The sequence below is a fragment of the Microtus pennsylvanicus genome, chromosome 1 (assembly GCF_037038515.1).
Source record: "Microtus pennsylvanicus isolate mMicPen1 chromosome 1, mMicPen1.hap1, whole genome shotgun sequence".
Taxonomy (NCBI): domain Eukaryota; kingdom Metazoa; phylum Chordata; class Mammalia; order Rodentia; family Cricetidae; genus Microtus; species Microtus pennsylvanicus.
This window is the reverse complement of record NC_134579.1, coordinates 96476251-96489801: the sequence shown is the minus strand read 5'-3', so window position 1 is coordinate 96489801 and position 13551 is coordinate 96476251. Positions and strand designations below refer to the sequence as shown.

Sequence of the window (13551 nt, the reverse complement as noted above, 5' to 3'; positions counted from 1 at the left end):
GGTGTGGTGGGGCCTGCCCAGGTGTCCAGTGGGCACGGCAGAGGTGTGGTGGGGCCTGCCCAGGCGTCCAGTGGGCACGGCAGGGGTGTGGTGGGGCCTGCCCAGGCGTCCAATGGGCACGGCAGGGGTGTGGTGGGGCCTGCCCAGGTGTCCAGTGGGGCACGGCAGGGGTGTGGTGGGGCCTGCCCAGGTGTCCAGTGGGGCACGGCAGGGGTGTGGTGGGGCCTGCCCAGGTGTCCAGTGGGCACAGCAGGGGTGCGGTGGGGTCTGGGCAGATATCTGAGAACGGCAGGCAGTGTGGTGAGGTCTGGGCATCGAGGTAACTTGGTGCTTTGGATACAGACATAGAGAGAATGCTAAAGAATAAAACTTTATTTCATATGGCTTCAGGCCACAGCCTGGCCAGCAAAGTAGTCCAAGCAACCAGCACATGTGACTGGAGGCTGGTGTAGGGACACCTTGGGACAGTGCAGGGAGAAGCTCCAGAACAGGAGGAAGAGGAGGAGAAGCCCAGTGCTTGGGGGCAAGAGAGGAGAGCAATGGGGTGTGATCTGGCTTGGGCATCCCCAGCAGCTGCTCCTGCTGGCTAGGGACAAGAGATGGAGTGGCTGCTGGAGCAGAGACTATGGCTGGTTTTTGTGGCATGATGCAGCTATGGTGGCAAGGGGGTCTGGGAACAGTGCGGGGTGTAGGCTAGGCCAAGGTCCAGTGGCTGCAGAGTGAGGAGGCCCGTGGGCAGAGGCTAGATGGAGGTCTGGCGGCTGAACAGCTCGATGGTCAGGGCGCTCAGGAAGGCAGGGATGCTGTCCTGCTGCAGCAGGTGCAGCTCGATGAGCTCAGGCACCGAGCGGGAGAACTCCGTCTCCAGCAGCTGCATCTTGGAGCCCGAAGGTCCTGTGGCCTGCGGGAGGAGAGAAGAGAGGCCGTCAGCACTGACTGCTGGAGGGGTGAGGGACCGAAAGGCTGTACTGCCCACCGCCACGAGTGCAGCCGGGCTAGAGGGGCACTGGCCTGCTGAGGCAAAGTTCAAGGTCATCCGCAGAGGAAGCTGAGATTCCCAGCAGGCAGCCAGTCCTGCCTTAGGGATGCTTTACCACAACAGGATGTGAGCCCCTGCAGCCTCCATTCCAGTCTCCAGCCCTTCAGCTGTTACATGCATGGCCTGGGGAGGCAGAGCAAGCCCCAAGCATCTTCCAGACTGTGAAGCCAGGAAACTGGATATTGGCTGATGGAGGTTTGCTCCTGGAAGGGTAGACTCTGGAGCCCAGACTGGCTCTGTCCTGTTTTCTCATGTCACTTATAACTGCAGGGAAAGCATAGTGGCTCTGTGACCTCTGTGATGGGGGGTGGAAGTGGAGTTTGCAGACGGTTCAGAGCTGCCGTGGTACAGAGCTTGGCCTCCCAGGGCCTACACAGGTTACTCGGCTGTCTGGCCAAGCTGCCCTCTCACCATGCAGGCCAGGCTGGGAGAAGCAGACTGAGGCCCTGGGCCTCCTTGTCATCCTGACTTTCCCAGCATGCTGCAGTGGCCAAAGATGTAGAAAGCCTGCTTGGTTAAGGGAAAAAGATCCCCACTTGCAAGGCCAAGTGAGAAGCGGTCACAAACCCACACAGGGCTCTCTCAGACCTAAGGTCTGATACAGAACTAGTGTCTTCTCATTTGGCCACAGAAAGAGGGCCCAGTTGGGAGCTGGGCAAAGGAACTGGGCAGACTGAATGGTTCCTCAGGGAAGAAGTGGAGGGTCTGATAAAGTCAGCGGTCTTATGGGGGACGTCAAGTAGGCCAGAGCCCATTAGGAAAGGCAGGGATCTGGCCAGGACGAGGAGAAATCAGAAGGCCCGTACAGCACAGGCAGGAAGCTCAGCTACTGTGGAAAAGCCAGGCAATTCCTAAGCATGACCATGTGACCCATTACATGGGTCATTGTGCACTCAGGAGAACTAAATACATGTGTCCACACTGAGACGTACATGCACTGTCCATAGTGACGTGATTCACACACACACACACAAATAATTCAGCCATGAAAAGGAACAAGGCTTGATGCATGATAGCTCAGGGTCAACTCTGAACACAGGAGCCTGTTTATGTGATGCCATTGACACGAGGCATCCATACAAGACAATACGGCAGGGCAGGAGGCAGGTTGGTGTGTACCAGGGTGAGAGGGGCAGGAGGCAGGTTGGTGTGTACCAGGGTGAGAGGGGCAGGAGGCAGGTTGGTGTGTACCAGGGTGAGAGGGGCAGGAGGCAGGTTGGTGTGTACCAGGGTGAGAGAGTTAGGCATAGCGTGTCTCTGTGGATTAGCCTGTGCCAACGAATGCACAATGAATGTGCTGATGGGAACCCAAATGCACGGCTAGTGTGAAGCCAAGGCAGAGACGTTTGTTCTGAAAGGTCCTTCCTGCCAGCGGCTCTGCAGGTGCCCTTGCTCCTCGGAGCCACACAGATGGCCAGGCTGCTCCCATAGGTGCTGGCAACCCATGACTACCACTGACTCCCCAGCATAAGCAAGAGGGCACCTGGGGGGACTGCAGTTGCCTCAGGGCATGCGAGGCTCTGTCTCACTGACTGGCCGAGCTGTCTTCTGGCTTGCTTGTTACCTGGGTTTTCCTCTTGTTTTCTCGCGTGGGCCGACCCCCCAGCCTGTTCCCATGGCCCTTAATACATTTAGCCTTGTCATAGTTCAACACAAACCATCTTTAAACAAAAATAAGAGAAACCACTCTGACCTTTTCTCAAGAAAATCCTTTCATTTCTCCCTTCTGCTCTCGACTCACAATGTTTTTCCCGAAATGTCAGAGGGGCTGACTCTGAGGCAGCTGTGGGAAAGGAGCAGGCGGAGCCGGCTGGGTGGGGGCAGGAGCAGGTGGGGGCACAGCCACCAGGGCTCTTTCTGTCCCAGGACCCCCTCAGCAGGATCTTCCAGATGTCATATCACCCCTGCCCCTCCTCAGGTAATCATGTGCGTGTATGCATGCATGTGTGTGTGTGTGTGTGTAAGTGTGGTACTAGGGATGGAAGCCAGGACCTCATATAGGTTAGGCAGGTACCCCACCACCAAATGACACCCCCAGTCCTTGCCCTAGAGGATTCTAGGTAGGTGTTCTCCCACTAAGTCACACCCCCAGCCCCTCGCTGGGGGATTCTAGTCAGGTGCTCTACCACTGAGCCACACCCCAGCCCCTCGCTGGGGAATTCTAGGCAGGTGCTCTAACACTGAGCCACACCTCAGCCCCTCACTGGGGGATTCTAGGCAGGGGCTCTAACACTGAGTCACACCCCAGCCCCTCACTGAGGGATTCTAGGCAGGGGCTCTACCACACACCAGTCCTCTTGTTAATATTGTTTTATTTTGAGAAGGTCTCATTAAGTTTTCCAGGCAGGCCGTGAACTGTGATCCTCCTGCCTGTGTCCCAAGCAGCTCAGATGACAGATCACCACACCCATTCTTTATTTGGAAGAGACCTTAGTTGCCAGCACTGTTCTCCTGTTTCCGATAAATAGGTAAGAGCTAACGACACCACACAAAACCCACTCCAGTGGGCTATTTGCTCACGGAGCCTCTGTGAGGTCAGTACAAGTCCTGGAAAGTCCCTCTGGAAGGATGGAGGGAGGGCAGAAGTGTGTGTCCCCCCCCCCCACTCTGCAAGTCCAAGTCTGGGTTTGTACCACAAGTTGGGCATGGCCCAAATAGCCCCTTCCAGGTCTTCTGCCCACTCTTTCAACAGGTCTCCCCCAGTTGCCCTGCCCTCTCGGCACTGGTGCAGCCCCACCTAGGGAAGCGGTCCTGGCTGATCAGCATGGACAGGTTGAACGACACCCTGCCAATCAGTCCCTGCACGGCTCTGCCATGTTCAAATGCCACCCGGTCCCCAGGTGCCTGCGAATCACCATAATTAGGGGCTGTTCACTTAAAATTAGAGCGCAATTTTTTAAAAAGCAAATTGCCCAGTCAGACGTGCTGGCTGCGGTTAGAAATATTTATGGGCTACGTGCATGTGCCGTCTCCAGCTCCCTCTCCCTCTGTGCTGGGGATGGGCCAACAGCACCGTGGACCCAGCCCAGCAGGGACGAAGATGCCCCGCTACTGACAGCTGGCAGCCTCTGTCCTCTGACTTCCACCTCTACCTCTGGCCGGGGTCTATCCCTGACGCCTGCAGGGCTGAAGGGCTTTGGGCAGTGGACGTGACTTGCTCTAACAGAAGTACGTGTGTGAAGCCAAGGAGATCCAGATAAGGACATTGGGGTGGTTGGGCACACGGCCAGAGGGATGCTAAGGACATTCCATGAGCCAGCGCTGAGTGAGTCCCTATCTCCTCAGGCCCAGGGACCACGGTGCTCTCCATATCTCCCTCCTCCTCAGCTTCTAGACCTGGGTCTGTCCCCTACTCTGCTGACACTACAGTGTCACTACAATGTCAAGAGTGTGCAGTGTGTAGACCCCCCCCCCCCACGCAGAACTTGTAGTATCTGGGTGGTAGAACAGCAAACAACTGCAGGAAGCTCAGCCCAGGGATCCCCTTCATGCCAGCCATCCTGTACCACCATCACCTTTCCCCACCAGAGCCTCTTCCAGCCTAACCTGGGGTAGGTGGCCCAGAGAAAAAGCCGAGCCAGTATGCTCCGGGACACCTGGTATCCAGTATGACTCCCGGCTCCCATCTTCCTCCCACACCCTCAGGTGCTAAACCCCAGGAGGAACTGGGGGCCACTGGGTTGGGATGATGAGGACAGAACTGAGGATGACTGTCCTGCACACAGTTCCAGCTGGAGAAGCTGTGTCTGTGGCAAATGGCTTGCCTGGTGTCCCCGCTGAATCGGGCCAAGGAAAGTGTGCAATGTAGTGTGGGTTAATCACAAAGCGTGAAAGGAATTTACCATCCTGGCAAGGGGTGACCTTTCCCTCTGGAGCTCTGTGTGTGTTTGGGGGGGGGAGTGTGAGGCTGGGCCCTGCAGCCCCTGATGATTCTCAAACCCACAATTATTATTATTAGCCGCTTGCTATTTATGAGCACTGTGTCCCCCAGGCTCGCACTCTGTTTCAGAGTTCCACAGCTGCTCCTGAAGCGTCGGGAGGAGGTGGAGGGCACAGGGCAGGGACAGAGCACATGGGTTCTATCTGTGGAGTCTCACACGTCAGGGCAGACATGGGGGTCCTGGCTCTTCGCAGGTTTCCTGTGGACTTGGAGGTCACGGGGGCCCAGTATGTGCTGAAGGAGTGGGGGCAGGGAGGACACGACAGTGGCCAGGTGGGCATGAAATTCAGTGTGTGCCCTGAGGTATAGGGGAAAGACGGGGGGATACTCTCTCCTGCAGCTGGGGCCTGGGGGAGCCAGGGTACCCTAGCTCCTCTGCTCAGAAGCCTTAGCGCTGGGAAATGGGATGGCTGGACTGGGCTCCTCACTGATTTGTCCCCCACCTGCAGGGCACAGGGTCCTAGAGCCGTCACGCTTAGAGCATTGCCATCATCTGGTCAGAAGACACAACCCAGCTGTCATTCTTACTCGCTATGTGACCAGGGTGTATGAATTGCTTTCCATCTTTGAAACAGTATCCTCATATGAAACAGGGATTAATGTCTTTGGGGAGACCGTAGGCAGCTCAGAGGATTTGACCACCATGCAAAGCTTCCAGCCAAGGTAATGTAACAGGGATGAAGCCGCTTACTGGGTGAAACAGTCCAAACAAGCTGGGGAGAGGCTCAGTGGGTAAAGAGCCCGTGGTACACAGAGGATCTAAGTTCAGATCTCCAGTATGCTTCTAAAGCCAGGCGTGGGGGTGCACATCCATAACCCTGGCACTAGGGGGGCAGAGGCAGGCCGATTCCTGGAGACTATGGTCTGGCTAGCCTGAGTCAGTAAACTCCAGGTCCACTGAGAGACCCTGCCTTAAAACACAGGGTGGGGAGCTGGTGAGAGGGCTGAGCAGGTCTGATGGCCCGAGTTTCATCCTTTAGACTCACATGGTTGGGGCAGAACTGACTTCTCTGGGCCCAATGAATGCTGTGCGTGTGCCCTGCCCCAGAAGCAAATAATGAAAAAATGGTGCGAACACTGAGGAAGATGCCTCCCCCACACATGTATTTCTGTTACCCCCACATGTATATATATGTGCATATACCTGCACAAACATACAAACACACATACACGAAAAAATGCCACAAAACCCAAACTATGAAACACAGCTGTCAAGTCCCTGGACCTAGGGGGACAAAGAATAGAAATGGGTGGCCTGAGACAGCAGGGCAGAGAGCTGATGGGGAGAGGAGGGAGGACTTTGAGAGTGTGCTCTTCTGTGGGAGGGCGACTGGCACCTGGTGCAGGGAGCTGCCTGACCAGGACAAACTAAAGGGCCGGAGAGTACCTAGCTCAGAGGGCTGAGAACCACCCTCTATCCTAATCCCAGGACAGGGACTCTTGGGGACTCAGGAGACACTAAAAGGGTCTGACATCAGAGGCAGGGCAGAAGGAATCCTGCAGTTGGGGCCCACCCCACTAATTTTAAAACAAGGTCCTCGAGGTTCAAACTGCTTCCAGGCAACTCTACTGCAAAGCCAACAAGGTTCACTGTAATCTAGAAAAACCTGGGACTGAGCCAAGGGAGATTCAGCATGCTCAATGCCCACTGGTGACCAGCTGGTCACAAGAAGACTCAGGAACATGTGGCTCACAGGGAAGAGAAATGAGGATGGGCAGACAGTCTTGACAGGTGACATTAACTCATCATCACTTTAAACCACATGGCCGAAAGCTCGGAGACAGAAGAGTACAAGAAGAAGCCCACTCAACCCCAAGCTGAACACGGCACCCTGAGCCATGACAAGCAGTGAGGGGGACTGGGGTGGGCCAGACACTGCTCTGAAAAGATGAGTGGTCCCAAAGATGCAGTGGGAGGAGACACCCAAAATGACGCAGGAGAAACAATCCATCCATGGCAACCGGGCCACATGACAGGGTTCCACACACACCTAGAGTCCCAAAGGAGAGGCCGGAGTGTGCTGGTGTTGGTGAAGCAGCCCCAGCAATCCACATCCAGATAACAGAGCCATGGCCGTCCCGGCCTTCAGCGAGACTGCTTCAGACCATCTACATGGCACACGGTGGGGTGTTTCTGTCATCTCAGACGGGTCCCTCCACTTTCAGAAGCTCAGAGAGAGTGAGCAGTGCGGTGCGTGCTGCAGTGCAACAGGAAACTGACAGTGGCCCCCAAACAGCAGCTATAGGGAAGCATTCCTGGGGACGGTCTTGTGTAAGGACCTGCATCTGTCCTTCTAGAAAGATGTCGGGCAACTGCAGCCATGGGAAACCTTGAGCAGTGCCCTGCACAGATCCTGGCCCTCAGGGCTGTGACAGTGATCTGTTATTAGTGACCTGTACCCAACACGGGGGATGGAAAGATGCTTGAAGAATGACGCACCATTAAGCAATCTAAGTCTAAACCAAAAGACCTGAGAAGCCTAATAAACTCCAAACAAAACAAGTGAAGAAAATGGCATCCAAACTTACATCAACTTGCTGAGCTCCAGGGAAAAGAAAAATCTCAAAGCAGCCGGCAGGAAAAGAAATACTTTCTCTATGGGGGAATAAAAATAAGAACGACAGCAGATTTCTTCCTGAAAACAGTGACAGTAAGGAGATGGAGGGGCAACAGAGAGCTCGACACACAGTGGGATAACAACCTCAGACACACAAGGCCTACAAGACTGACCGGCAAGCTGATCTATACTACAGACCACCCACCCACCCACCCACGCCATCCATCCATCCATCCATCCATCCATCCATCCATCCATCCATGCATCCATCTATCCACCATCCATCCATCCATGCATCCACCATCCGTCCATCCATCCATCCACTGTCTATCCATTTACCCACCCACCTATCTACCATTCATTCATCCACTTATCCATTTTGCAGTTCTGGGGCTAGAACCCAGGATCTTGTGCATAACAGTAAGCACTCTACCCCTGAAACACATGCCAGCCTCATGCGAGGATTCTTGGCAGTTACTCTACCACCAAGCCACACCTCCAGCCACTTACAGAGACTATTTTAGGAAGATTGTGTCTCAACTCCACCCAGATCTGCTACAAAATCAAAACCTGAAGACATCATAAAGGAAAGGCAAAAACTACAAAATAAGGGCCCTCAGGTGACACAAAGATCCTAAAGTAGGCTACAACCACCACTGTAGTGCAAAGGCTACCTCACAACTGTGTGTGTCACTTGTGTATCTGCCCTTGAACATGTATGCTCATGCGTGTGGAGGCCAGCGGTCAGCCTTGGGTGCATGCCAAGTGCATTTTATTTTGGAGGCAGGGTCTGTCCCTGGCCTGGTATCCACTGATGAGGCTAGTCTAGCTGGCATGAGTCCTGGTCTCATCTCCCCAGCACAGGGATTACAAGTCTGAACCCTGACATGTGGCTTCTAAAAATGTGGGTTCTAGGGATCAAACTCAGGTCCTCATGCTTGTAAGGCAAGCGCTTTGACAAAGGAGCCATCTCCCCAGCCCCTTCCCCCCGAGTGTCAGTCACAATTGTATAGCTGTGAACAATACTGAAAGATGAGTCTCTCAGTCACAGCAAGGGATGTGACAAAATAGAATACCCCACTTTAGCTGGGAAACAGAGAAAGGGGACCCTGGGGTCAACCAGCACAATATGGTAAGGACACACACCTAGTGACCTGCTTCCTCTAGCAAGGCCCCACCTCTAGACTCCCCAGGTACAGCAAACTGCCAGGACCACGCATCTGCATCTTGACCCTTCAGAAGATACTGTACGTTCCAAACAATGGCCCAGCCAGACTTCTCCAAGAATACAAGGCTGCTTGGCATTGGAGACTTGTGGTTAACTATGAAAAGGAAACTATACACTCACCTGAATGAAAACATGTACATGTGTGTGTATGTGTATATGTATGTATGTATGAACAAACAACATACATTTCATGTGTGCATTTGCTTAGGGGTGTGTGTGTGTGTGTGTGTGTGTGTGTGTGTGTGATCAGGTGAGTGTGGAGGCCAGAGGACAGCCTGTCTTTCCTCAGGAGCCGTCCATCTTTATCATTGAGACGGGGCTCTCACAGTCCTGGAACTTGTCAAGTAGGCCAGGCTGGCCAGAAAGCCCCCAGGATCTGCCTTTGTCTGCCTTCCCAATGCTGGGGTGACAAGTGTGTGCCGCTATGCCTGACTTCCTTATGTGGGCTGTGGGGCTCAAACTCAGGTCTTCACGGCGGCACAGCAAGTGTTCTTATCCACCAAGCCACTTTCCCAGCACACAGTAGGGTCAGACAAAGGGTGTAACCCATCCCCGAGGGGCAGAAGCTGAGGGCTCACTCAGCTGAGAGAAGATGGAGATGCCTGTTCACAACCGCTATGTAGGCATTCTAAGGTGTTCTACACTAGCAACAGACAGAAATTAAAAGTGTAAGCCAATACTTTTTTTTATATAACAACATTGAAACATGAAATACCTAGGGAAAAATTGAGAAAAGATTGAAACAGCTGCAGGATGAAAATGAGATGGTGGGGCTCAGAGGAAGTCCTTTTCGGCTGGGAGATGCGTTGCTAAGATGCAGCATCCCCAGACAGCCTGCACAGTTGGTGCATGCCCAGTCAACACCCGAGTAACCTTCCGGCTCCTGTAGAATGTGAATGGCTGAGACTACAGTTCAGAAGGAGATCTACAAACCCAGGGATTCCTATGTGGTCTGAAAAAGAGCAAGGCTGGAGCAAACACTGGCAGAATCACAGAGTGGGATGAAGATGTGGGCCTAGCAGCAACAGGCATAAACGGACAGTGGTGGCTCACCCTGAGGCAGACTCTCGGCTCATGGCCAAGGTAAAACTGTAACTAACTCAGTATTTCCTAAGCAATGTCCCTGTAGCTGACACATGCAGCTAGGTGCCCCACTCCTTCCTTATTTTGCCTTTTGAGGCAGGGTCTCATGAAGCCCAGGTTGGCCTTAAACACCCCTTGGAGCCAAGGATGCCCTTGAACTCTCGATCCTCCTGCCTACATTTCCTGAATGCTGGGGTTACAGGCATGCGCCACCATCCCTGGTTTATGTGGTACTGGGAGGGAACCCAGGGCTTTATGCATGGTAAGCAAGCAGTCTGCCATCCAAGCCACATCCCAGCCCTTCACAGATGTATGAGAGAACTCTAAAACGTGCAGTATCAGATATGAAAGTCAACTCCAATGAATCAGACGTGTAAAATACACACTGTAGAACTGCTAGAAGAAAAGCAGAGAAAAATCCTCCTTAGATTTGACACCAGATGCTCACTCCACAAACGGGGCTGACAAAACATCCAGAGTCAGAGCTTCTGTTCCCCAAATGCTTCCAGAGAGTGAAGATGAATATGAGCTAGGAGAACACATCACGGACTGTGGCTGAAAAGGGTACCAAGCTACACAAAACTGAGCAGCAAGGGAATACATAAAATAGCTTTAAAAAAATGAGTCAAGGGGTTAGGAAGATCGCTCAGTGGATAAAGAACTTGCATGCAGCCCGAAGACCTGAGTTTGATTTTTGGAACTCATGGGTGGAAGGAGAGAATTCACTCCACAAAGTTGCCCTCCATTCTCCACACAGGCCCTGGACAGTATTCCCACCAATAAGTACTTTTTAAATGAGCAAAGACATGAAGAGACACATAACCAAAGGATGGCCAACACATCAGGCAGAGGTTCCATACCACTGCTCACCTGAGAAATGAAGGGACAAAGCCACCCATTTTATTAGCAAGACTCCATTTTAGGACATCTGGTAACCAAGGGCTGAACTCAGGCTCCGGAATGTGAAGTGGCAGTAAAATATAGAACATACATCCCAAATACAGATATATGAAGGACAGGCCATTGGTCTAAAAGATAGAGCTGCAAAGTCTAGCCAAGACCAGATGCCCCTACAGACATCCTACATCTTGTCGACATTTTGGGGGGACCCTGCAGACACCCTGCCTGTATCTACAGACTGCCTTCCAGCTGAAAATAGCCTCACACCTATAGCTTGACCAATGAATTTAAAGAATTACCTTGCCCTGCAACCCTTCGCCCAGTCCTAACGAGCCAAGGCATATAGCTCCCTGCTTGCAGTTTTCCCCTATAAAAACCCTTCGTATCAGCCTTCCTCCCTCACTTGCTATACTGAAGTGACAGACAAGGTTCTGTCACCAGCTCGAATAAGGTTTTTGTTCTTTCATTGGAAAGTCTTGTTTAGGGGGTCTTGAGACATGGGTACAACGGGAAACACAAACATTCCCATTGGAATGGCTGAAATGGCAAAGACCCTGTAAGGATGTGGAGATGCCATAGCATCCACAAACTGCAGGGACTGCAACAGAGGCCCACTGTGCACACAGGTCAGAAACATCTTGAAGGATTAAGCATACTCCCATACCTACATACGTATCGGGCTAGGAGGCAGTATGTGTTGACACCAAGACACTTGTGTGAATGCTTCTTGCAAACCATATTTGCAATAGACCCATCTCAATGTCCATCCACAGGTACATAAATAAACAAGTTATGGTATGTCCATTCAAAGGACTACTTACTAGCTAGTATTCAAAAGGAATAAATTGATGTGCAAGACAACATGGATGGGTCTCAAATGAATTATGTCAAGTGAAGAAAGTAGACAAGATAAAACTACAGTGACAGGAGATACTGGAGTTGCCCAGGAGTCGGGTGAGTTGGAGGGAGAGCTGTAAAGGGGAGGAGGATGGATCTCTGGGGATGTTGGTATATCTGAAAGTCTTGGCAATTGGAGGTATGCCTCCATTGTGGCAATGAGGCAGGCCACAGGCTTTCTTGGGTGAGCAGCACAGGTCCTTGCAGACACAAGAGGCTCCCTGTCATTCTTAACCTTGTTTGGATCATGGTCTCTCTGGAGAACGGCAGTTGAGAGGTGTACATGAAGCTCAAGAGGTTCTGGGAAGTGCCCCACACCTATCAAATGGCCCTAGTAAAGACCGAGTTAGTCAAGGGGCTAGCAAGATGGTTTGGGGGTGAAGAACTTGCCATACAGCCTGAAGACTTTGAGTTTGATCCTTGGAACCCACAGAAAGGTGGGCGGAGAGAACTGTGCATAGTGGTTCTCCATTCTCCACACAGGTACCCTGGCACAGTACTCCCTGAGACAGGAAGAAATACTGGGGAGGAGTTGAAGAGCTGGAGCTACGGAAGGCAAGGGGTATGGCTTCAGAAAGTTCCACAAGAGGGGTGCAGAGTTGGCTCAATGGGTAAAGCGCTGGTTGTGTAAGTACAAGGACATGAAATCCCTGGTACTCATAGAATCAGGAGCGAGGGTGGACGTCTGTAACCCATCAGAGACCCTGTCTTAAAAAAAAAAGGTGGTGGGGGCTGTTAGAATGGCTTAGCAGTTAAGAGCACTAACTGCTCTTTCAGAGGACCCAGGTTCAACTCCCAGCACCCACATGGCAGCTCACACCTGTCTATAATGCACACAGACATACATAAGGCAAAACAACAGTGTACCTAGAATTAAAATAAGTTATATATAAAAAGAAAGAAAAAATAAGGTGGCAAATCCAGTGGTAGAGTACTCGCCTCATAAGGTCAAGATCATGAGTTCAAGACCAAGCATCACCAAAACAAAAGTCTTGGGGCTAGCAAGGTGGCTCAGTGAGTACAGTGCTTGCTCCGAAAGCCTGACCATCCGAGTTCAGTCTGGAACACACTCCAAGGCAGGGGGAGAAAACCCACTGGCTTCCATATGTGCGCTGTGGCACACAGCCCCTGGCCCACCACACACACTCAATAATAATAAACAAATACGCTTTTAAAAAAGACTGGAGAGGAATAGAAAACTATCCCTAACATGTTCCTCTAAGAGAGCGATAGCGGAGGACACTGGAATCAAGAATGGCCCTCCTGGCTAACCATCTCAGTTTATGCTGGGAATGGAACCTCAAGCTGTGTGCCTGCTGGACAAGGGCTCTGCAGCTCGGCAGCATCCCCATCCATGGGAAATGTGTCTTAATAAAGTGGTTTAACAGTCAAGGCCTGGCTGCCAACTGTCCGCACTGGTAGGCAAGGCCTCCTGTGGGTCTGGGGACTTGGCAGAGCGTGAGCCTCAGGGCTCATAGCCCAGCCCGTCGCTTACCTCCTGTTACCACACAGCTAGTCATGGGCTGAAGAGGGAGCACTATGCTACAAAAGTCTTGGGGGCCAGCCTTGTCTCTACCCACGGCCGGCTTCCTTTCCTGGGGCCCGCCATTTCCTACATGTGACATTCGGCCCAGAGCCAGTCACACTGGGTCACACAAGGCTAGCAGCCAAAGGTCCTCTAGTCTAAGTTCCCTGCTCTGTGATGGGGACCCCGTGGCCTAGCAAACCCAGGCGCTGACAGTGTGAGCTGACCCACGCTCCATCCTTCCACCACCACTGCTGACTGTCCATGGTGTGTGAGCATGTGAGATACTTTTCTGTCACCATGACCAGATTGGCCAAAATGGATGACTGTGAGGAGCGAAGGTTTAGTTTGGCTTGTAGTTTCAGAGGGGTCAGGGCATCG

General features: G+C 52.5%; 1 protein-coding gene across 6 annotated transcripts in view; it reads right to left on the bottom strand.

Moving 5' to 3' along the window:
- Positions 1 to 354: 354 nt before the first annotated feature.
- Positions 355 to 13551, bottom strand: part of Mad1l1 (mitotic arrest deficient 1 like 1) — a 322152-nt gene continuing 308955 nt past the window's right edge. For all 6 annotated transcript variants that reach the window (XM_075974631.1, XM_075974638.1, XM_075974645.1 and 3 more), the window contains one exon: positions 355 to 901. In XM_075974631.1, the coding sequence (XP_075830746.1) occupies positions 743 to 901 (159 nt within the window). In that variant the 3' untranslated portion in view covers positions 355 to 742. The remainder of the gene's footprint in view (positions 902 to 13551) is intronic.